Source organism: Aulonocara stuartgranti, assembly GCF_965226115.1.
Source record: "Aulonocara stuartgranti genome assembly, chromosome: 23".
Lineage (NCBI taxonomy): Eukaryota > Metazoa > Chordata > Actinopteri > Cichliformes > Cichlidae > Aulonocara > Aulonocara stuartgranti.
Genome location: NC_138958.1, coordinates 23,030,332 through 23,055,303, shown reverse-complemented (window position 1 = coordinate 23,055,303; position 24,972 = coordinate 23,030,332). Strand labels below are relative to the sequence as shown.

The following is a 24,972-nucleotide window of genomic DNA, read 5'->3' as shown; positions in this document are numbered from 1 at the left end:
TCATGCTGACTTACTGACATCATTGCTAATTGTCTGCTGCTTTTTTCCATCCTTCTTCTCTGCTGTGTGGTTCTTTTCACCCTCTGCGTTCCCTACAGCAGTCGGCGTACAGGTGTGCGCTTGTTTCTTCCCCGCCTGGGTGCTTGTGTGTGTTTCGCTTCTATGTTTGTACTGACAGGCTGCTGCCCCAGTAGGAGAACAAATGCTAATTTAATCAATTGGCTATAAATCCTACTGGCCGCTGACTCATGCATCTCCGGCCCTGGGGACCCCAACAAAAATCCTGCCAGTGCAGTTTGTTCAGCATGCACACACATTTGCAGACACACACAGCATCCAGACAAGCATCCATCTTTTCCCTCTTGCATCACTGCCACATCAGAGTTATTTCAGAGGAACCGGCGAACACAAACGCATGCACGTGTTGACACGTCCCGATAATTGCTGTTTCTTTTTTATTTTTTTCTGTCGGCTGAAACTTGCAGGTAGAACAAGATCCACACTGGCACTCATAAACACACTCGCACATATTCACAGGGGCATTCATCTCCCAGCTAACTTCCCTGCCACCCATCTTAAACAGAGAATTATTTATTGTGAGCATATATCTCCTCACTCCTATACACACACACACACAGCACTGACACACCTGCAGTTTCATGACATCCAAATCTGCTAAAGCTGCTGAGACAGCGTCTTGAGTTGGGTTAGTAAGTGGAAGGTGGAGGGCGGTTGTGAGACTGGTTGGGGAGTGGGGGGGGGCAAAGAGTGACAGAAAAACAGGAATGCAGGAAGTGTCAGAATGACAGAAAGAAAGAGGGGGGGGGCAATGGCAGGAAGAGCAATAGAGCGATAAAGAAAAGTCAGGGGGAAAAAGATAGAAAAAGGGGTGACAAGAGAGAGGGGAGAGGAGCTGGCGTCTGCTGGCAGCATAGCCGACCGGTGCGCTCAGGCTCTGTTCAGAATTCTGCAGGGCCTCCGCGGCCCCCGTGTTCCCCATCAATCTCAGCCCACTCTGGCAGCCGCCAGCAGCTGCATCTTAATCTGCTGGGGCTGGACGTGAGGACGGACAGGTCGCCTGGGCCGCAGAGTAAATAACCCTGCTCCTGACTGTCCCCTGCTATTCCCCTATGCATACATGGAAACGGCAACACAAACACGCACACAAACACACAACCTGGATGCTCTTTCTCCGCACACATATTTTATGATTCCTTTCTTCTGAAAGACGGCTGAGCTGAGCTAAGTGCTTGAGATGGGATTTCAGCATAAATTCTTTGGACATAAACCGTAATTTTGTCTCAAATGTTTTAGTGTTGATTGTATCAGAAGGGTTAAAATGGCCCCGTGTGCATCAGATAATGCAGATGTTTCAGGTTTGCTCATTTTGACACTCTGCATTTAACTGGTCCACGGATTTGTATATTTATATGTGTATGCGCTACTAATTTATGCTACTTACAGGAAAATGGACTGGTTCTTATATAGAGCTTTTCTCCTCTGCTGGAGCACTCAAAGTGCTTTTCAAACAACATTCATACAAGCACTTTTTCATTGCTAATAGCTTTCTATCTAACATTAACACACTTTCATGCTTCTGAAGCATCAGAGAGCAACCTGAGGTTCACTATTTTGCCCAAGGACACTTTGGCATGAAAACTGGAGCAGCTGGGGATCGAACCGCTAACCTTCCAATTAGTAGATGACCTGTTTTACCTCCTAGGGCCACTCTTACTGCTGTCTTTGTTGGACACTAGTAAAAGAGATTTTTCATCTTTAGTCTAATTTTCAAATAAAATAAACACACTAAACACAATGAAAATAAAACTAAGTGAAATTTGAATGTGTATCTCTTTACATATTATAAAGAAATTTAACCAAGTATTCTCATCTCTGTCAAACATAAGGCATAAGACAACCCCTTGTCCTGAATACATTCTTTTAAATTTACATGATATTTGTGACACTTCCTGCCCCATGGGTACCTTGCTCTCTATTTTAGGGGGGCCATTGTAAAGGCACCTCTTACATCTATCAGTTTTCATGTGTATTTGTCACTCACACACACACACATACAGACACACAAACACGCACAAAGCCAGCATCATCCTTGCAAGCAACAGTGGTGACAGCTGCAAAGATCTGACACAAAAGATCCGCTATCTTGGAAACACGGAGGAGGCGAGGTGAGAGAGACTGCGGATTAGAGAGCGGCTATCTCTCTCGCCCAGGGCCGTCTGACATCCAGGAGGCAGTCAGCACGAGTCACTGAGCTCTGAAGCTCTAAGGCCACTCCGCCCACAACCTCTATATGGCAGTCCTCAGCCAGGATCAATTGAATCTACAAGCCTGTGCAGCCTTCTACCACCCACCCCACCCCACCCCTCCTCTTCTTCACTGCTAAGACCTCACTGGGTCAAAGGTTAGAGTATCTTCCCCACCTGCCAAGCGCGCCTGCACCGATGGCTCGAGGGCAGAGCGCATTGTGTTCCCACTGGGGATATGGCAACCTTTGAACTCTGCAGCGAGAGAAGGTGAAGGGATGAGAGCGGGGTAGGTATGGTAACGGCATGAGTGACAGCTTCCCCTCGTCTCTCCACAGACACACAAAGACCGAGTCACATCCAAGCTGTAAAAACACAAAAACCACGTATACAGCCGGTCTAGATGGCGGAGATATACAAGGGCACTGACACACTGCACACTCGTCTCCTCTGCGTGACAGATGACCACACGCCCCGTGTCGTGGGGCTCTGTGTGGGAGTATTAGAGTCCTGAATGACACGTTATGACCAAGAGAGAGAGGGGAGCAGCGTATCAAGCGCACACACTCGAAGATCTAGCCCATCATATGTGTGTGGTTGCCTTTACCACTGTCTTGCCCTCCCGCCGGCTGGCTGAAAGAAAAAAGGCAACAGGAGGTGATTGAATGTCGATTTCCACTTAGGAGAGAAAACAAGCTGAAAAAAGTCAGAGATCAGAAGCTGAAAGTATGTAAAAGCACTTCTGTTCTTTCACCGCGAGGATGTTTTTTTTGTTCTTCCTCACATCTCATATCAGATGTATTGAACCGATGTCGAACGAGACATAAAAGACAGCAGGCTGATATCACCCGTTCTAACATGATGTTTCTTCCTTCTTTCCTTTTTTTACTTCGCCAGATCATACAGTATTTTGAAAATGTTGTGTTCATTGGGGTAGAACTTCCTTTACATCCATAAGATTCTTGCAGGGCTTGGACTACGTGTTTTACCTCCAAGCACGCATACCTGTATGAGCAGTCATCTATTCCCACAGAACCCTAATTAAAGAAAATATTCAGGTCTCATTGCGCACTTCTGGAATCTTCACAGAGAGAAATGGCTTCAGCTGAAACTCTAAGTGAAAGAGAAACAACAGAGACTGGCTTCAAACTCTCAGCAATCAAAATTCAAAAACCGAAAATAGGGAAAAGAGAAAAAAACGTGGTTCTTAAAATAAATGAGAATTGGCAACCTTCACTACATATCGTGCTGTTAGGCTCATGTTTTTTCAGGTGCCAGGTGTTTCAGGTGAGATGATGAATGACTGTACACATCTGTGACTCTGTGTCCCATAAGAAACTGCAAACCTATTTATAGCACAACAACTTTGGAAAGTTATCACAGTGGCAAATATTTTATCTTTTTTTTTTTTCAGACGTGAGCTCCAGCAAGTGTCGGCAGAATGGGATTCGGATATTGTCCGCATCAGTCCTGTTGTACTAACAGAGACACCCTGCTTTAAATGCATTCGTACTGCGAGGGGCAGAACACGTGATTACACGTGATGTCTGTACACTGTGAATTCATCAGCCTGCCACAGGTACAACCTGACTTGTCGAGCAAGTTTATTTATATATATATTATATTTACAACATCCAATGTGAAATCATCGAAAACTATCCAAATGATTTAACCATTTAAAGCACGAAATGGAGTATTTATTGAACCTTCCGCAAACCTTTTTGTAAATCAAATAAATATTAATTTGCATTTATGAGTTTTAATTTTTATCACATTTGCTATATCTGGCTTTTTTTTTTTCTTTGCAATTTACTGCCTCAAAATCTATTCTACCATTTATTTTGGTTTTTCAGGAAGAAAAAAAATCACTTTAATGGTGTAGAAGTCTCAAAAGCTTATAAAAACATATTTGACATGTAAATCAAATAGCCTAAAATAGACTGGGCGTTGAAGAGTTCAAACAAAAAACTGATAGCAGTAAATAATAAGTGTAAAAGAGATGTAAATTGAACTTCCGGTCGAGTGTACGCTGGCGCGCTTGGCTGCCGCTGCTCACCGGTCATTATTATTATTATTATTACTATTTTACTATTATTACTATTTTTACATTCTCCTACCCTTCCCTCCCCTCAGGTTAAGTTTGGGTGTCATACTTAATAATTCATTCCAGTCTCACATTAATTACATAACCCGGTCTGCTTACTTCCACTTACGTAATATTAACCGACTCCGTCCCTTCCTTACTCCCCATGCTGCTGCCATCCTTGTCCATAGTCTTATTATGTCCCGTATTGATTACTGCAATTCCCTCCTATTTGGTCTACCTAAAAGGTCCCTTCATAAACTCCAACTTCTTCAAAATTCTGCAGCACGAGTCATAATTCGTACTCCGTTAAGAGCTCATATTACCCCAATTCTTCAGCAGCTTCACTGGTTGCCCATAAAAGCCAGGATAAATTTTAAAATCTTACTTCTTACATACAAGTGTGTCCATAAATCTGCTTCTTCATATTGGTGTGACCTGCTCCATATCACCACTGTTTCCCGCACTCTCAGATCATCATCTGCTATTCATCTTACTGCTCCGTCCTCACGCCTTATTACTATGGGAACAGAGCTTTCAGTCGCTCTGCTCCTCGGCTCTGGAACTCTCTTCCTCCTGCCACAGGAAATATTGACTCCCTCTCCGTATTTAAGTCACAGCTCAAAACACATCTGTTTAAACTGGTTTATTCGCTTTAGTGCTGATTTTATCTGTTGTCAAGCTCTGTTTTGCAATTTTAACTTATTTTATGACTATTGTTCCTTTTATTAATTTTGTTCTTCGTAAGGTGACCTTGGGTTTCTGAAATGCGCCCTCAAATAAAATGCATTATTATTATTATTTAAATGAATCCGTAACTTAAAGCTAGTCTGAATAAAAACAAGTATGTAGTCAGTGTTTTAGTGAGGTAAATGACCTAATCTGGCGAGGGAGATGATTCCAGAGTTTTGGGGTGTCACTGGAAGCCAATCGAAAACTCAGAATTTCTAGAAGGTGGTGATCAACAGATGTAAGTAAGCGTCATAGGACATAGGTTTGTAAAAGATTTGTTCAGTCATGTGGAGCGAGCCTAGGGAAGCGCTTATAAGTGATCATTTAGAATTGATCCTGTACTTCACAGGAAGGACAGTGCAACAATTCAGGAATTAGAAAGCTAAATATGATCAAGCCTTCATGCACCTGTCAGGTGTGTAGCAGCATTTTAAACCAACTGCAGTCGTGCTGTTAGTGTTTTGTTTAGTCCAACACATAACGAGTTAAAGTAATCCAATTTAATGTCCTATCTAAATGATTTAGACATCGGCGTTTTCACACAGGCCTTCATCAGGTAATGTCTAGAAAAGTTCAAGGCTGTGATACATGTATGGAAAACAGCGTGATTGCGCTGCACTATGGTTGAAGCTGTGCCGGGTTTAATAGTATATTTTTTACAAGGCTAAATCAGCTTCGATTGCAACAGTCCAACCTTATTTCTCTTTAAACTAGGATGTCTGCTGATGCCAAATACAGGTCCCTTATCACTGCTCTTTTCTCCAAACGTAAAATCGATGCACCTCATTGCATGAAACGGAAATTATTTTTTATCTTTAAACTAAAGCCACGTGTCGATGTAGAAATAAATTATACTTTCAGGCTTGAATAAATGTAACAGCTACTAGAAGGAGTGATGTTTTATAATGAAACTGGGAAGAAGTGTCATTTGTTGTGGATTGGTTTCATCCTGAGCTGCTTATTAAGCTTGGTGCTAATATCAATCCAAGGTACTTATTCTGTGCATTTAATTAGGCATTCTTCCCCCTAGCAGCTGCATTTAGGTTTATTGGCAATGTTCTGACCCTACAACAAACCTCGACATATCACTCCATTAGAGCTCAGCAAGAAAATTCTGTCCATACAGTAAGAGGAAATCCACAAAAAGGACCATCCATTTGAAGGATACCAGGATACCCATTTGATTTAAATGGTAAATGGTAAATGGCCTGTATTTATATAGCGCCTTACTAGTCCCTAAGGACCCCAAAGCGCTTTACATATCCAGTCATCCACCCATTCACACACACATTCACACACTGGTGATGGCAAGCTACATTGTAGCCACAGCCACCCTGGGGCGCACTGACAGAGGCGAGGCTGCCGGACACTGGCGCCACCGGGCCCTCTGACCACCACCAGTAGGCAACGGGTGAAGTGTCTTGCCCAAGGACACAACGACCGAGACTGTCCAAGCCAGGGCTCGAACCGGCAACCTTCCGATTACAAGACGAACTCCCAACTCTTGAGCCACGATCGCCCCGTAATCTCAGAATCCATTATCTAATCTCTTTGGCTGAGCTGCATCTATGATGGAAGCGAATTGCAGGGATGTAGCGATCAGAAACCATGTAAAGTGAATAACATTTGGTGACTTCAAGCTACTATCGGTGAAATAAAACTGAAGAAGCTACCATTCTGAGTACAGAATACCACTGACTGACATATGACCTGGTAGTAAATACACTATTTATAAAAGTTTTACTGACATTCAAACACACACACACACTGGATGCATCTGGTCAGCTCATGGTTCAGGATCTTGCCCAAGAATATTTCAACATGTGGACTGGAGGAGTCCCGGATTGATCACTGACCATTTGATTAGTAGATGACCCCCTCTAACCTCACAGGAAGCATAATGCTTTCAGTGTGCACCTTGCTTTAGCCTTTCGGGACAAACTGGGAGTAACCTCCTGAGAGGAGTACTAGTGGCCGCTCCAAAAGAGAGTCAATGCCCACAGACTCCCATGTGAAAATATTTAACAGCATTAAAAACTCTCCCATTCTAATTCATTTGCTGGGTAACTGAGCTTGGTAGGCAGCTATAGATGATAGTCATACAAGGCCTCATTGAGTCATTAAACTGGACAGAGCCTTTTGTATCATTTTAATGGTTAATCTGACTAATATTGTGGTTTGCTTTGTGTCCATCCACAAAGATATTGCATTAATTAATCAATATGTGTATCTCTGTGCATTGTAAAACTTGCTTCCAGGTCGGGAAAATGAAGAAAAATGAAACCAACAATGACGTGTCTTAAACCTGCATTCTGTCTAAGAACCAATAGCTGTGATGGCAATAGCTATGGTTTCAAAAAGACTTACAGTCCTTTGGAGATTAGTTATGGTCCTAAATGTATGGAGCTACTAGCTTGGTATTAGCTGATAAATTTGTGCTCCACCTTTTCATCCAAATCAAAAAATAACACAGCGGTAGCCAAAATGCTAATGTTGAAGATTCAGAATGAAAAGTCCAAAACCAATAGGCAACGTACCTTTGTCCAGTTTTTTATACTGGCTAAAGTTATTAGCTTAGTATTATCTCACGAATTAACAAACCACTTTCTCATCCTTCAACAAAACCAAAACAGTGGTAGCCAAAATGCTAACACTGAAGCTTAAAAATAGAGTGTCCGAAACCAATCTGCAATGTCACAATAGCTTTATACTGTCTATGAAGTTGCTAGCTTAGTGTTAATGATAAATTGGTGCTACACTTTCTCTTCCACACAAAGTAACTTCTGGTTTAGATAAAAACAAACAAGCAAAAACAAAAACAAAGATATAGTGCTACCCAGAATGCTAACATCGATAGTTTAAAATTCAGAGTCCAAAACCAATGATCATGATAGTTACGTGTATATTTTATACTGTTAGTGAGAATTGCAGCCAGTAGTTCCCGTTAATTCTGGAACTACTGCAGTCTGGGCTTCCTGTTCCTGAAGCATGTCATGATTTTGATTTCTTTAAAGCTTATGTAAAACTAAACTGCATTCAGCGGATAGACAGTTGTTTTACGTGTGCATTAATTTGGTCTCCACATGGACCCTTCAACTGCATTCAAAGCCTGCATGATTGCGCATTATTAAGCAGGCTTCAAACAGAAAGGGATAATTAGAAGATACCTTCCCACCCTCCCACCACCCTCATTTAGATATGTGCTTAATTAAGAAGATGGATGGAAAGATGGATGGATAAATGAAACATATGAGCAAACATTCAGTCGGTGATAACTTTATGAATCTACTTACGGCCATGGGATTAGAAATGAAAACATGTAACCTTTAAGAATAAAAAAGCATCAACGATTAGATGGTCAGATGAAAGAGGCGGGGGGAGGAGAGAGAATGAAAAAAATCCTTGCATGGGGGGAAAAGGTGGGGGCGGCTGACACTTTGACGGATCGATTGAGATTGCCCAATACACGGTGTTGCCTACAGCCTAGATTAGCAAGAGGTCCGGGTCAGCACAATCTCTCCGTGTTAGATAACTTTCCTGCCTGGCAGCTGCAGCTTGATACCGCACCTCAACACCACAATATTTTACTTGATATCTCTGAAAGTCACATCTTCAGATTTGCAAACCGCCGCCTATGTGTGCACGATAGAGAGAGCAAGAAAGAGCGAGAGACAGACAGGCTGTGGGGGCCCAGTATCCATGGCAACCCCAGCCAGGTGCTCAGGTTCATATGCAATTCAGGTAATTCAACCTACAATGAAAAGCATGCATATAAGGTCACTGGTATTCAAATGCGCTGCATGTCTTCCTCCCCCCGTATTCATATTCAGCTTCTCCGTGGATGGCGGCCCTCTGCATGCCCCGTATGAGCTGACCTCTCCCACAATGCCCCGGTTGAGTGGCAGGTATGATATTTCCACACAGTTTGATTGAGTACTGCATTTAACAACAGTGTTGACAGACTGTATCAGGCACGGTATTAATTCAGTCAATATTATAGCACCACGCAGAGGAGACATGCCAGGGCTCAGAGGTGTGCTTGTTACACGCACCGCCTCAGGCCGTGGTTTGGTGGGAGTGAGGATGGGAGGGTCATGATTTTTCATACAACTGCATGATTTAAAAAAAATCACACGCAGGTATATATGCAGTGAAACAGAGAAAGAGGTGAAAACAGGCAGGAAAAAAACTGGGCAAAGAGGGAGCGACGTAAGGGCTCGCTGTCGATGGGGGTTTTGGAGACTTGTGTTAAGCCAGGGGCTTTGACAGCTCGGTTTAAGCAAGGAGAGGAAAGGGCTGCGGGTTGAAGTCAGATCTCTACTTCATATTCTGAAGATTGATCTCCCATCCTCCTCCTCCTACACCAGTTTGGACATCTGTGGCATCATTTTACTCTGTTGTTTGTGGGTGTTTCAGCAGTGATTTACAGTCAGGGTCATTGCTGCGGCGAAGCTCTACTTTCGCAACCAAATATTCTGCATTTGAAGCTCACCAGCGTTAACAGCCAGATTCAGATTTTGGTACAATCACCAGGCATGCCGCAGATGAGAAAATGTGATGGCTATGTGACAAAGAAGTGAGCTGTGCAGTGAATGATTGTGCTTGTGCCTGCTTTCAAATTTGATATGGAAAAATTAATGTTTATTCATACAGAGATGAAAGCAGCGAAGGTTAATTGAGTCACAGAAATGTAATCAGTGAGATTAATAAAGGATTGATTCAAATTGTGGATTTGTGGTATTTAAGGCAAAAATACCACACATTTTCTGGTTCTAGCTTCTCATATCTCATTATGTATCTTCTTTAGCTTCATCTTTCACAAAAAGAAAAATTGATCATCTTTCAGATTTGGATTTATGTGTCTTTAAAATGTAGTTTCATGTTCTGTCTGCATTTTTCAATAATAAATGGGACCTTTTATGTTAATTTCAAGTTTTGCATTTTTCTTGGATTCTTCTGCATCAATCATTCATTCATGGGTGGCTGTAGCTAAGGAGGTAGAGCAGGTAGTCTACCAATCAGAAGGTTGTTAGATGGCCCGTGACCTTATATTGCATTATTTTCATTGTAGGTTGAATTACCTGAATTGCATGTGAATCTGAGCACGTGGCTGGGGTTGCCATGGATACTGGGCCCCCCACAGTTAACTCATTGTCATGTTCAAGAAACCACTTTGAGATGATTTGAGCTTTGTGACATGGTGTGTTATCCTACTTGAAAGAGCCATCAGAACATGGGTACACTGTAGTCATAAAGGGATGGACATGGTCAGCAACAATACTCAGGTAGGTTGTGGAGTTTAAACAATGCTCAGTTGGTATTAAGGGGCCCAAAGTGTGCAAGAAACCCCTTTCACTGTCTTAACTCTTTTTGACATAAATGAAGCAAAATGCTTCAAAGATTCTTTAAGAGTTCAAGCTTAATGTAACTAGAGCCGGTGATCCAGAGCTTAGTTACTCTCTGGTCCTCGTGTGGTTTTATGAATCTCCATAGACAACAGAAACACCACCAAACAAATAGCAGCTCCATTGTGCTGCTATTCACAATGGATCAGCTGTACACTAAACAATATGCAGTATGTTTGGGTTCACTGCGTGCAGCCCCAGTGGCCTAATGGATAAGGCACTGGCCTCCTAAGCCAGGGATTGTGGGTTCGAGTCCCATCTGGGGTGCCTTTCAGCAGAGTGGCGCAGCGGAAGCGTGCTGGGCCCATAACCCAGAGGTCGATGGATCGAAACCATCCTCTGCTAAGATTTTTGACAGCTAGAGTTCCTACATACACTCACATATCATATCTAGTACCTGGTTGGAGTCTCCCTTAACTCTTCTTGCCATAAATTGAACAAGATGCTGGAAAAATTCCTCAGAGATTTTTGTTCCACTACATCCCAAAGGTGCCCTATTGGATTGATATCCGGTGACTGTGGAGGCCATTTGAGTACAGAGAACTCATTAACATGTTCAAGAAACTAGCTTGAGATGATCAGACCTTGGTGACATGGTGTGTTATCCTGCTGGAAGCAGCCATCAGAAGATTATCACTGTGGTGATACACTGTGTGATGGACATGGTCAACAACAATACTCAGGTGATGATGCTCAGTTGATGCTAAGGAGCCCAAAGTGTGCCAAGAAAATATCCCCCACACTATTAAATCGCCACCCAGCAAGATGGATTTGTGCTTTCATGTTCTTTACACCAAATTCTGACCGTACCATCTGAATGTTGAGTCTCTTCAAAGCAGGGGGTGTTTTTCCTGTCCAGTCTGATTCTGGTGAACCCATGTAAATTTTAGCCTCGGTTTGTTGTTCTTAGTTTACAGGTGTGACACTCTAGTCTGTTTCTTTCAACATCTGACATGTTTTGTTGTGCTCTTCTGCATACCTTGGTTGTAACGAGTGGTCATTTGAGTCACTGTTGCCTTCCTATCAGCTCAAAGCACTCTGGTTATTCTCCTAGGACCACTGACATCAACAAGGCATTATCACCGAGAGAACTGCTGCTCACTGGATATTTTCTCCTATTTGATCCATTCTCTATAAATCCTAAAGATTGGTTGTGTGGAAAATTCCCAGTAAATCAGCAGTTTCTGAAATGCTCCAACAAAGTCCCTTAAATCTCCTTTCTTCTCTATGCTGATGCTCAGTATGAAACTTAGCAGGTTGAGTTGCTGATGAGCAATTGGCTGATTAAATATTTGCCGGACCAAGCAGTCCAATTTGTCCATGCCTAATAGACCTTTAATGGCATCCACCATTGTAACGACAAGGATACAGATATGAAGGGAAATAAAGTAAAGAGTAACAGATTCCCTGCTAAATAATTAGTCAAGCAACTAATCACCATCATTAAATAATTCAGTTTTTCTCCCTGTCTGTAGCAACATTCAGTAATGTGACTAATACATGTGTCAGAAAGAATGATGCAAACAAGCAAACTGTGATAAAAAAAAATCTTGGAAATATTCAAACTGTCGTGCACATGCTTGATTTCATGTTCTCTCGGTGCGCTGTGTGTGTGCGTGTCATCTGTTTCTGCAAATGCAAAACAATCACAGGCATATAAAGAGACTCATTTTCTCAGAAACACTACACACAATCCTAAAGATGCACAGCTTGCAAAGCCCAGTGTACATTCATTGATAACTAATGAAGCCTACCTGCTGATGCAGGCTAATTACGGTTTGCTAAGGCTATCCTATGGTGGTGGTCATTATCAAGGGAAATCAATGTCCAATCAAGTCCTTAACGGGGACTCTGGATCAGATAAAAAAGGCCGCTTTGTGACAAATATTTATTACATTTGCTATGAGAGGTTTTAATAATGAATAGGTGACTGCTGGTTCATTACTGGTGCTTGGAAGGTTTTCGCTGGCAGCTTCTATTCGGGCTGATTTTATGGCAAAGGACAGGAGATTGGTTTGGTCAGCAGTGCATATGTTTACACCAGTGGCGTAGTCAATCACTCAATAGGTGAAGATGCGTATGTTTGACATCTGTGTGTGTGTGTGCTTGTGCGTATTAAAAGGCCTCCGAAATGACCTCGCACATAGAGATTATAGCCATAAATTGGTCTGAAGTCTCATTTCCCCCACAGGATTTTGACCACCTGCCACAGCTTTGAACCCGTTTCACAACAGCTCCCGTCCCTGCGCTCAAAGTGACAGAGTTAATGAGTACATTTTATGGCAGGAGTCAACGACCAAGGAGAAGCAAATGTGATGCGAATGAGGGCGGTTGTAAATAAGTATAATAAGTAAAGCGGGTACGACAAAGCAGAGTTTTCTCATTAAAATCAAACTGCTGTTTGGTGGTACGAAGCTGAAACCACTGTTAGCGCTAATCAAATTCACAGATAACTAATCATATTGAGCAACAATAAAAGGAAACGTGGCCAAACATAACATTATGGGAGCAGCGTTGATGCTGAAGGTGGAGCTGGAAAAGAAATTAAGAAGGATTTTGCTGCCACCGTGTGCACTGCAAGAGAAATGCAGTCAGTAAACTGTAAATGTATCCATGTTTTATAAATTAAAACGAACATTGAATTTTATAATCAAATGAATAGAAAATAAAACAAATTTAAAAGTAAAGAGACATTTAATTTAATAAAAAGAAGAACTAAAAATAAAAAGAAATTGATTGGTTTGGTCTATCACCTTTTCAAACTTCCACTGAACACATGCGTCATTGTGCTGCTCCCTTTAGGGTGCATTGTAAAGTCCCTTTTTCGCTCTAACTGAGCATGTCTCACTACCCATTCACATCCAAGTGCTTTCTATCTAACACACATACTCAGATGAATGCATCCGGAGCATTCAACAGCATTCATAGAGAGACAGAAGATTTGTCCAATATCAAGAAATCATACCAACGGGTGGACAAAGCTGGTTTGAAAGAGAGCAAAGAGGCACTGAACATGGCAGCACAGGAACAAGCTCTCAGCACAACATCCATAGAGGCTGCGGTCAACCACACTAGGCAAGACCCCAGGTTCATGCTGTGCAAAGATGCCCCTGAGACAATCCAGCACATAACAGCAGTGTTCAAGATGCTAGCAGGCAGCGCAAACCAAATGACTGCCCTTGTATACAAAATGGGGTTAATAATATTCACATTGCTATATATGTTGTCCTACGTATTCCATTTTATGCATTTTAATCATCTCTCCAACCTTTTTCTATTAAGCCAGTCGCAAATTCATGAACGGAAAACACTGCGCATGCTCGGACAAGTTCAGGCAGCCGTTTTCCTCGTCAATCTCCGTGGCTTCCTACCCCCTCCCGTGTCCTTCGGTAGTTTCCGTAAACTTCCGCCCCTCGCCGTGTCCACTCGAGTCCTTCCGGAGAAGCTGATTTTTCGTTGTCGTCGTCTCCCTCGTCCTCCTCTCCGTGTTGTTGTTCTCGGTGACGCGACGGAGGTGTAGCCTGACGCGGTCTCTTACGTGTCGGTCTGAATAAAAGTGGAGCTCCGTAGACCCGGGAGTGACGAAGCGAGTCCGTGTTGGTAAGAGGATACGCATCCGATGTTTGCTAAACAGATAGATGGCTGCCCAGAGAGGTTATTTGCGCCAAAATATCCGCACAGAGCCAACAAAGAGATCATGGCGGCGGTGTTGCAGAGGCTCACAAAATGAGTCAGTCTCTGCAAGGCTCGCAACACAGCAGACATAGGTATTAATGTGGGAGTGGGCTTGGATCTTTTTTTTAATCAAACTTCTCTAGAAATAAGTCACAGAAGCAGCTAGCCACTTAAAGTTACAACCACGTCACCTGAAACCAGTGTTTAATATTAATTTAAAAAAAGCAACATCAGTGAATTAACTAGTTAGTGAAAGTGGTGTCTCCTAGTTGCAAAAAAAAAGCATACAATGCAGACATTTCCCTCCATAAAAACCCACAGCTAGCAACCTAATGGAAATTGCTAGTGCAGACTTGTTTGGACTACAAGTTTCTCCTTTCAGCAAAGCCTTAAACAGCGACAGGATTTGAAATTAAAGAGCCGAAATTGAGACACGATAAATGTGAAGTTTGTGTTGCACTCCCGTTAGCATGTTAGCATGCTCATTGAAGCTCATTCTGCCTGAGAGCTAGCACGCTAACTCTTAACTTGGTAACACTAGCCTTAGCTTTAGCCTCCGGCGTTAACTGCAAGCGTGAGCCTGGATAAACAAGCGGCTCATTTCAGTTCGCGTTAATGTTGTTGAGCCATAAGTATAACGTTCCGTCTTGCGTCATTTTTAAAATAATTTCGGCTAACAAGGAAACAGTTGAAAATGAGCTATATGCTAGCATGTTAAGCTAAGCCACACCCTCCTTTAAGACCGAGCAAGTTTTTGAATGAGTCTGGTGTTCCCAGCATGCTGTTGCATTCACAAATAAGCCGTTTCTCACTTTTGTTTTCCCTCCATCAGCCAGATTTTAAATGACCATGGAAGCGGCTGCAGACACACAGCAAAGTGGTGAAACGGCTGTTTCGGAGTCTGAGGCCCAGCAGATCACCTTGGCACAGGTAGTACTTTTTATTCTCATGCAGAGAGTGCAGAACTAGTGCAAGGAGTATGAATTTAAGTTTTAATGCTCGACCATTTTCAGTTTGCGTGAAAATGCTACGTTTCAAAGTTTTGTGCTGTGAGATTTTGGCTTGTATATCAAATACTACAGGTGAGATTCAGCAAAGACCCCATGATATGATATTGTAGCAGTTATGCTGAGCATTGCAATAACAAATACTGTGATTGTGACTGGAAATTATGCCGTCAAAGTTGAAACTTTGTAAATATCTGTATTATCCAGTAAGATAAAATTATCAGTCTGTTATCTGTCTGTAAGTGAATGTGGTCAGTCTTTCTGATAATACAACAGTTAACTGAGATAAATGTGTGTTGCTGTCTACAAAGTCAGAAATTCTGAAATGCTGATTAAATGTAAGTTTGCTCGGCTAGCTTTATCTCAGGATCATGCATGAGATGAGCCTACGGTAGCTCGTAGTGTTCTCCGACTATTTTAATTAATTAAATAAAATATTGATATTTGGTGTCCCTGTATTGATGTTAGGGCTGCACGATTTTGCATAAAATGAGAATCAAAATTTTTTTGGCTTAGAATTGAGATCACGATTCTCTCACGATTTTCTTTTCCAATATAAATATTTATTGCACTTATTAACTGCACATCAACTTCGCAACAGTTGAAACTGAACATAAAAACAATAAATAAACATAAAAACAACAAATGTCTCACGTTTTGTTGTTGCCGCAAAATGTTGTACTGCTTGAAATTCCATCTCAACCATTGCTCGACACTGCGTGTATAGAGCAGGTAGTGCAACAATAGAAAAAATAGTTGCGGGACGGCACAGTGTAGCATTTGTCTAGGGCATGGCTATTCAACTACGAAGTTAGTTGGGCCAGATTTTCAAACCGAGGAATTTATCTGGGCCAGATATTTTTTTTTTTTTTGAAGCCAGTAAGCAGCAGATCATGATCAATTTCAAACCCACACAACTGTATTGAAAAACAAGTATTTTTTTTTTTATTCCTTTTCTCCTGTAAATCTGGTGACCTCTCACAAATGCACACCAATAGGTCCATTTAAAAAAAGGGAGCTATAACTAAACTATTTTTTGCACATTTGAAATAATAATAACTAAAAACATTTTGATAATTCCTTTTCAAATTAAAATAAATATTTCGCTGACCACTCGCTTTTCCTGCCATGGATGGAGCCCCATCGGTCACAAGTATACAGACACGCTTCATATGCAGACCATTTTCCTCAAAAAGAGCTTAAATCTTCTCAAACATCATTTCGCCAGCTGTGTGTCCCTCTAACGGTAGCAAACCGAGCAATTTCCCATCCAAAAAACAGACATGTACGCACAACTGTGCATTATCAGTTCTGTCTGTGATCTCCTGCTATGGACATTACATCAGTTTTCTTCAGGTCATCTAACAGCATTTCAAACTCCTCTGACGCCAGAACTTCAACTCTACGAATATTTGAACTGTCCTACAGGGGTACGTTTTTAATAGCAGATGTCACACTTACTTTAATTTTTTCATCACTTTTCACTGCATCCACCACGGCCAGCATGCAGTATTTCACTGTTTCAGAATCTGTGAAAGGCCTTTTCTTCTTCGCCAAGAAGCAAACACGAAGGGAAGATGCTGCAGCTCTCTCTTGGGCTGTACAGGACCCTCACCATGGTAGTACAACTCCGGTTGTAAGATTATTAAACTCGGTAAAATGAATAAGTATTTGTCAGTCCAGGCAGGGTTAAACCGACAGTTTTCATTGTCAATTTTGCGCTTCTGGAGTGAGAAAGACATGCTGTTGTCGCATCATATATTACGATGATTGTTTAATATGTTTACATCACGGTGCATTGTGGGTTAAATATTGCTAGGCTACTAGGAGTGTTGCATTCACAGTCTACACTACACTGTAGGAATTTTTAATTTTTTTAAAATTGATTAATGAATTAATTTTTTGCGTTTTCTCTGTGTTTCTGCCAGGACCACAGGCAGGGCCACTCGCAGGTTGCTTCTGGGCCGCATTTGGCCCGCGGGCCGCCATTTGAATAGGCTTGGTCTAGGGTGTTGATCATTTTCCTAAATCCCTGGTTTTGCACAGTGTTGATGGGAGCCATATCTTTGGTCAGGTGATAAGTGATAGCCTCCGTAATTTCTTTGTGCCTGCGGGAGTTCGACGTGTATAGGAAAGCGCTGTATAAGGTTCCCGTTATTGGTGTTTGGGTGGTTGACCGGGACGGATTTACTCCTGTCACTTTCTCGTCATCCCTGACGTGCTCTCCGTTGTTTTTTCCCTGCTAATTTTAGCATCACACGGCACAGCTTCTGTATCACGTGGTATAAGGCTCTGCCCTTGTCATTTGTTGAGCAGGAAGAGTGAGCGCTTGTTTTCATGCAGATTACGTCCCGGATCAAAATGCGGTACAATCATCGTCGTCTTTTTTTTTCTTTTTTTTTTTTTTTTTAAATCGTTGTCATTTGGAAATGAGATCGCACATAAGTATGAATTGAGATCGCGATTTTCTAACGATTAATCGTGCAGCCCTAATTGATGTATTATCACCATGCAAACCGTCACAATACTAAGCTGTATCTGCTGTACCAAATTACGTATCCTCATTCATGATTCAAGAAAGTGAAAATTTAAAGCTTTTCTCTTTAGTGGTCCTTGAGATATTCATGTTTAAACACGACCTCAGATTTCAGGGTGTGAAAAAACATACCTGAAGTGGGTCAACGGACCATTTTTAAAATATGTATATATCTTGGAAAGTATTTGGTATCTTACATATCCAAACTTAGCACCACGAATTGTTTATATAGATCTAAGAAGGTCGAGCAGAAGGCCCATGTGGATTTGAGATGGGATTGAGATTGAGGTTACCCAAGAGTAAAATAATACCAGTTGCTGTGGGCTGTTTGTAACTATGCACATGTGTGGTTATACAATGTGTTTTATATTTTCAGGCATCCATAGCAGCAGCCCAGGTGTCCTCCAGTAGTCCCACAGTCACTCTTGTCCAGTTACCCAATGGTCAAACAGTCCAAGTGCACGGTGTGATCCAAGCCGCTCAGCCTTCGGTCATTCAGTCCCCACAGGTGCAGACGGTACAGGTAAGAGGAGAGGGGAAACTTAATCTTGCAAGTAATGACTGCAGTAGGGGATATGAGCTGAACATGATGGCTTTGAAGTTTGTAAATGAATTCAAATTGAATTTGAGATGATTTCCTTACAGATTTCGACTGTCGCTGAGAGCGAGGACTCTCAGGAATCTGTCGACAGCGTGACAGATTCTCAGAAGAGGAGAGAGATTCTGTCCAGGCGGCCTTCCTACAGGTCTGTGTGACACGCTGAGAAACTGCAGATGCAAACAGCATCTCCTTAATCTGTACTGCTTCCATTTTGTGTCTGTATGACGTGTTCAAAGCTTAGAAGACAATGACTGACACTCTTTCATTTTTATCAGCTATAAATAGACTATTTGCAGATATGAAATGAGGAGAAAATAAAAGGTTGCTAAGATTTTTCTGCAAATGTTCCTCTTACAGAAAGATCTTGAATGACTTATCATCAGATGCTCCGGCAGTGCCTCGAATTGAGGAAGAGAAATCAGAAGATGACTCAGCCCCTGCTATCACCACGGTCACCATGCCCACTCCCATCTATCAGACCAGCAGTGGCCAGTACAGTAAGTACTTTGAGACACAGATAGCTGGTGGTTTTTGTTAAAAATAAGTAGGTGTTAACGTAATCGAGCATTCTACTTCTGCTGTCGTACATGCTGTTACAGTGGTGGATGATCATGTTAAACAAGTAATCCCAAACCTGTTTTTCAGGGATTGCCAATCAGAAAAAGGCCACATTTGATGCTTTGATTCAGACCCTGTTTATTTATTTATTTAATTTTTTTTTTTGCCTGTCCCGTTTGGCTCTTTTGCCATCAGAATTATTGTCTAAAGGCGAAGAAAGATGCCCAACGGATTTACTTTACCAAATTGACCATCCCAGCCTTGCCGTAATGGTCCATTTGATTCACCTTTTGTTGAATTTATTTTCACTTGCTGAATACGGGACAGACTTGACTGGGGGAAAGAAGGGGAGAAAGAAAGAGGGAAAGAAAAACAGCTGAGAAGAGGGACGGGGGAGAAGGGCAAAAAACAAAAACCAACAGAACGGGCAGAGAAAAAAAAAGAAAATGCATATATCGATCACCTGGATCACCTGTTGAGAAAGAAAAAAGAAAGCAAGCAGAAGAGAACAAGAGTAATAGAATAAACAACATCACAATGATATATGGGAATATGACAGTAAATACCAAATATTAAACATTATTGTGCAGCACATAAGATCAACAGAACACAGTGTGCTTTGAGGTAGGAGCCAAAAAGGGTGTAGTTTGTGGGTGTGATCACCCGTGTGTACACCTGTGAGCATGGACGCGCTTGTTTTTTTAAAAGGTTCCTTCATGTAATGATCTGCTAGAGGGTGTGGGGGGGGGCCACAGCCCCGTCCTCCAGGGCATGAAGCAGGTATGGAGGAGATCAAAACTCCAGACATCCAGAGGCCCCCAGAACACAAGAGACCAAGGAAGACCAACAGAGGGGCAGCTGCGCCACTGTCCCGGAAAGAGCTGAGGAGAGTCCCAGATGAGGGCTCACTCAGCAGCCGCGGAGCAGAAGCCAGGGGGGGTTGCAGTGACGCGCCCGTGAGCTCCGCCGGCAGCCAGCTGTGCCTGAGTGACCGAGCCCCAGGCCGAGAGGCCGGGGGCACCCCACCTCCGAAGTGGCCCGAGTGAGCCCCAGGCTCCAGGCCCCGATTCAGACCCTGTCTAATGTTTCCAACATTAAAGACCAGTGTTAAGATTATCCTTGACCTGTACAGACTTAATGCAGTTTAGAAAACCTGTGGATATTGTGAATGAATGATGTTAAGTCCAGTATTTTCCTTCTTTTCCTCCTACAAAAACAGTATTTGTGATATGACAGTTTGTGTGGAGCCCCATATCCAGTAATGTTTACAGTATTGGATGGAGGAGAACAACACAGAAAGCAATTGGTTAAAAGTCCTAATGCACAATTTTATCCTTCTGCAGTTGCCATTACCCAGGGTGGAGCCATTCAGCTGGCCAATAATGGCACGGATGGCCTGCAGACGTTCACCATGGCCAACACTGCTGCAGCCCAGCCTGGTGCCACCATCCTGCAGTATGCTCAGACCAGTGACGGGCAGCAGATCCTCGTGCCCAGTAACCAGGTGGTCGTGCAAGGTGGGAAAATGGTTTCCACAGTGTTTAGAAGTGAAGTTCCACAAAACCTACACTATTTGTAAAGCTTTGCTGAATGAAGCACTGACTGTTTGTCTATCTTTGTTCACCAGCTGCTTCTGGTGATGTCCAGGCCTATCAAATCCGCACAGCCCCCACCAGCACCATCACTCCTGGGGTGGTCATGGCAACTCCACCCACAATCAGCGGATCAGGAGCCACTGAGGAAGTCACACGCAAACGGGAGGTCCGACTGATGAAAAACAGGTATGGCGAGGTTAATTAGTAACTCGTACTCAATTGCTTCTGTAGGTGTCAAGCTGATGTGAGCTTCATGTACCCGCATCCTCTTGTCTCACAGGGAGGCAGCCCGCGAGTGCCGTCGGAAGAAGAAAGAGTACGTGAAGTGTCTGGAGAACCGCGTGGCCGTGCTGGAAAACCAGAACAAAACCCTCATCGAGGAACTGAAAGCCCTCAAAGACTTGTACTGCCACAAATCAGAGTAGAATACACCTGCCGGTGGCTTGACAGGTGATCCCCAGCACTTGTGTACAGAGACTCAGCACAGAGCCATGCATCTGGATGCGCCCTCCTCTTTTCTACTCTTCTGCTTTCTTTTTAAAAACTGCTGAAAAATGTGTGAACGTGACTCACCAGGTATAAAAAAAACAAAACAAAAGCCCCATCCCACTTTGGTAAATTGAAACCTTGTCCCATTTGGGCAATTTAAAACCCCCATCCCATTTGAGCAATTTGAAATCAACCACCAGTTTTCCCCCATTAAAAGGATCAGGCGGTGCTCACAGTGAACGTGGAGGAGACTGCAACTTAAACAGGGTCTGCGTGGCAAGGTGACAGAGCAGGGAAACTAGCTGTTATCGCCAAGGACACCACCGATGGGAAGCATTCCAGTCACTGGTGCCCGGACTACCCGGGCAACATCACCAGCAATGGGGGAACTGACCGCAAGCACCACCGATAATGATGATGATGATGGAACTTTTTTCTTTTCTTTTCCCTTTCGGAGAGTATAACTTCACGTGAAACATTTCTATCTGTAACTCTCGAATTAACATCTGTTACTTATTAATGCTTATACTTATAGGTGGCCTGTGTCTTGGACGTTTTTATCTTTTAAGATGTGTGTTTTGGTTTGTTCTGAATTAGATTGTGCTTCTACAATGCCATGTTTCTTTTTTCTTTGTTTTACCCAAGTATATTTTTGCTTTTATACAACGTGAACAAAAAACTAACCATTTAGTTGTAAAATGTTTTTTTCATGTTAACTGCAGCACAGTGAGGAGATGGTAAAAGTTGGGCAGCAGTGAAGTTGGGGGGGACTTTTTGTCTTCATTTTTTTTAAAACTTCAGAGACATTAAGTGGAAAATTGCGTAATGGTGTCCTGTTAATTACCAGATTTTGGTGGTAAAAACAAACAAAGGCAAAATAGGCCTTCGACAGTACAGGAAGTGGGAATAACGGATAAATAAGCTGCTGCACGTTTATCAGAGATTATATACTGTAAGCAAAACCTTTTTCTTTTTTCTCTCTCTCTCCATAGACTCATGGATTATTTTTGAACAATAACCAAAAACTTAATGAGCCTTACTTGTTATGCAATGAAAGAGTTTTTAAGCAGAATTCAGAGACAAGTGGATAAAGCACTGGAATCATGGAATTACATCAGAGGGGGGAAATTTGCCATACCGGGCCCCTCTGAGGCCTCGGTCACCGTCTCTTAATTCTGTTTATAGTAATATGAGCTAGCATGTGCACTTTCTTTGCATTTACAATCCTTCAGCATTTCACCGCTTTCTGGGTAAATCTACCACTCATCTGCAGTTAATCAAATGTTGTTGCATCAATGTGTTTGATCACTTCTTTTTTTTGTAAATGGAGCATCAAAGCTCACCAGATACAACTCAACTGCACCCACTTTGTGAAATGACTGTAAGATCAGGTGGTGTTGGTGGTTCTAAAAGAAAATATTTTTGTGATAATGGGATGCCATATTGTATTCTTTAGGTATTATGTATAGTCATGATATAGTATGCTTTTTATGTTGCTTCTCGTTTATTTTTTTTGTATTCACTATTTCTAAATGTCAGCAACAACTTGTATAATAATACAGTGCATTACGTTAGAGCTATTCAGATATGACACTTTTGGCAGCTGTTAATAAATGTGTTTCTGGTAATCTGATTTTAAAACATTTTATTTCATATATTAAAACGAACAAATGGTCACAAGTCTCTCTTCCGTGTCAGTTTGCAAGCTTTGTATAGGTGTATGTCTCTTTGTTTGTCGTAGTGGACTTCTTCGACGGTGAAGTGCTGCTTAAGCATGCCTAGGAAGTTCGTGTCTCGCTCATAGCGGAGCTTGCAGGCCAGTAACACCACAGTGGCGTCTGAGCTCAGGTGCTCCAGCGTTTCCAGCAGAGGCAAAAATGTGTCCTCCAGGTAAATGATATCCGCACCCAGAACCACATCAAACCCTCTGGCTGGGTATCGCTCGAGGCCCTCGCCCCAGGTCAACTCAGAGACCACCACTGATTGTTGGGAATCTGGGGGCAGGTTTGCTTTCACGTTAGCAGAGAGGAAGTCCAGCGCAGGCTCTCTGTCAGTGATGGTCACTCTGGCACCTAGGGAAGGGTTAGAGTAGGACTATCACAGCTTTCCTTGTTCACCCGCCGCACTCTCAAGGGTTTTTGATAGTGCTATGAGATACTGCAAATTTTGGTATCGATCTGATACACAGTAAATACAGGGCCAGTATTGCTGATATCAATATGGATACTTTAAACCTATGAAGGGAGATTATGTAGCGGAGAGTAGTGTGTCATGATGAATCCTGAACAAATTTTAATGACCACTAAATCAATTTGATTTTAATTTTCCACAATAATGAGTTAACACAACAAAAAACACCTTCAGTTTTTGGATAAAGGTGGGCAGATTAATCCAAATATCGATGGTATTAATATCCTTCAATACTAGCCCAATAGGATCGATACATACTGTGACATCTCTGTGATATATAGCCTGTTGCAGCACATTTAAACAACTGAAGCTGACCTACAGTGTTTTAAACACATGCATATTTAAATTCAAGGTCTCCAAAAAACACAGTTTCAAAATACACAAAGTGCTGAAAGGTGTGTTTTTTGTGTTAACTCATTATTGTGGAAAGCAAAAATTTCAGTGATTTAGTGATCATTAAAATGTCATCAGAATCTACTAATTGATGACAATTTATCATAAATAATGACACTGCTCTGACCTTTATATGCTGCCTCCACAGGTTAAAAGTGTCAGCATTGCTGTCTTCAGCATTAGCCCTGTATTTATTTGGTATCACACACGACTAGTTTTGGAGACAAGGAATCCAAATGAGCCTGTCTCTAAAGCATCTTGGGTCAACTTCTGTTGTTTTAATGTGTTATATATGTGTGTATATTTTTCATTATTTTATATTAATTATTTAACACAGTTCTTTTGTGTACATACTGAACTTAAAGGTTTGAAACCAAAGTGCTGATCCTTTTGGGCTAGTATCGATCTGATACCAATAGCAGCATTGGTACTGATACTACTGATGTTTGGAGTGATCCGACCACCTCCAGTTTTTGGTGGTTAGTAATTATGCACTCACCTAGCAGAGCTGCTACAATGCCCACCAGACCAGTGCCAGCTCCCAATTCAATTGCTTTCTTCCCCTTTAGCTCCACTCTTCCCAGCTCCAAGTACATACACATGACCACCGCCTGGGCAGTAACACAAATGCAATAGTAATGTATAAATCTAATGAAACATGGAGGAATTATTGAAGCTAAGCACTGCTGCCACTGTTGTAACGTACCGCATCCCACACAACTGCCGCCACACCGAGCTTTTTCCAGTCCTGAGCGAGTCGGAGGTCGCGGTTGGCAAACCTAAACTGTGCTGATGAATTGTGGAGTTTGGAAAGCGCAGGCAATGGGTTTTCTACATAGGGAACGAGAGCCATGTTTGAAATAAATAAAACCCACACTCGTTTACACATGCGCAGTGCGCTCCTCCTTCTTCTTCGACGTTTTCCCTAGGCTGGCTCATTGATTCGTTTCCGCCATCTTCTGGAGTTATTATATAGCTATTATTTAATTCGTTTGTTAAAGAATGTTCTTAGGGTATATGAACCAACTTTTAGCGTTGATAGTTGGCTTGTTTTCTTTAATAAATACTGAAGCGCAAGAGACCGATTCGCTTTCAGGCAACTGAAGACGGCAACCCGTGTTGACGTCAACGAACAAATTTAGCCAATCACGTAACTGCCCAGCTAAAAGTGACCAATGGGAAAAGAGTAAGTCTTTGCGATGGGCGTGTCTGCAAGATTTTCTTAACGGGGTTGTGTTTTAGCTAGGAGGGGGCGTGGTCTGAAAAAACCCGCAGGTCTGTAAAGGTAGCAACACATAGCAGCGATGTAGCTTCCGGTGTACTGCAAATAAAGGGTTTTTGAGCTGCGTGAAGAGACTCACTCTGTGCTGAGAGTATAGACATAAGAAATAAAAAAGAAAAAAAATACATATTTTCATCGAATATGAAAAGGCTGCACAGTGGT

At 42.2% G+C, this 24,972-nt stretch overlaps 2 protein-coding genes and 1 long non-coding RNA gene across 5 annotated transcripts in view; 1 reads left to right on the top strand and 2 right to left on the bottom strand.

Annotated features, from left to right (window-relative positions):
* The window catches only part of LOC309700980, a 62,380-nt gene that overhangs the window by 26,139 nt on the left and 11,269 nt on the right, over positions 1-24,972 (bottom strand). The gene's annotated exons all lie outside the window — the stretch shown is intronic.
* On the top strand, positions 13,894-22,578 carry LOC309700970 (cyclic AMP-responsive element-binding protein 1-like). Its single transcript, XM_082524905.1, has 8 exons — positions 13,894-14,084; positions 14,992-15,089; positions 18,079-18,225; positions 18,348-18,448; positions 18,661-18,800; positions 20,205-20,378; positions 20,489-20,642; positions 20,737-22,578. Exons 2-8 carry the CDS (start codon positions 15,003-15,005, stop codon positions 20,879-20,881), a joined length of 948 nt encoding a protein of 315 aa, XP_082381031.1. The 5' UTR covers positions 13,894-14,084; positions 14,992-15,002; the 3' UTR covers positions 20,882-22,578.
* On the bottom strand, positions 22,576-24,612 carry mettl21a (methyltransferase 21A, HSPA lysine). The gene is made up of 3 exons (XM_082524910.1): positions 24,235-24,612; positions 24,028-24,139; positions 22,576-23,017 (listed from the first exon to the last, which is right to left on the bottom strand). The coding sequence occupies exons 1-3, from the start codon at positions 24,415-24,417 to the stop codon at positions 22,620-22,622; spliced, it is 693 nt and encodes a 230-aa protein (XP_082381036.1). The 5' UTR covers positions 24,418-24,612; the 3' UTR covers positions 22,576-22,619.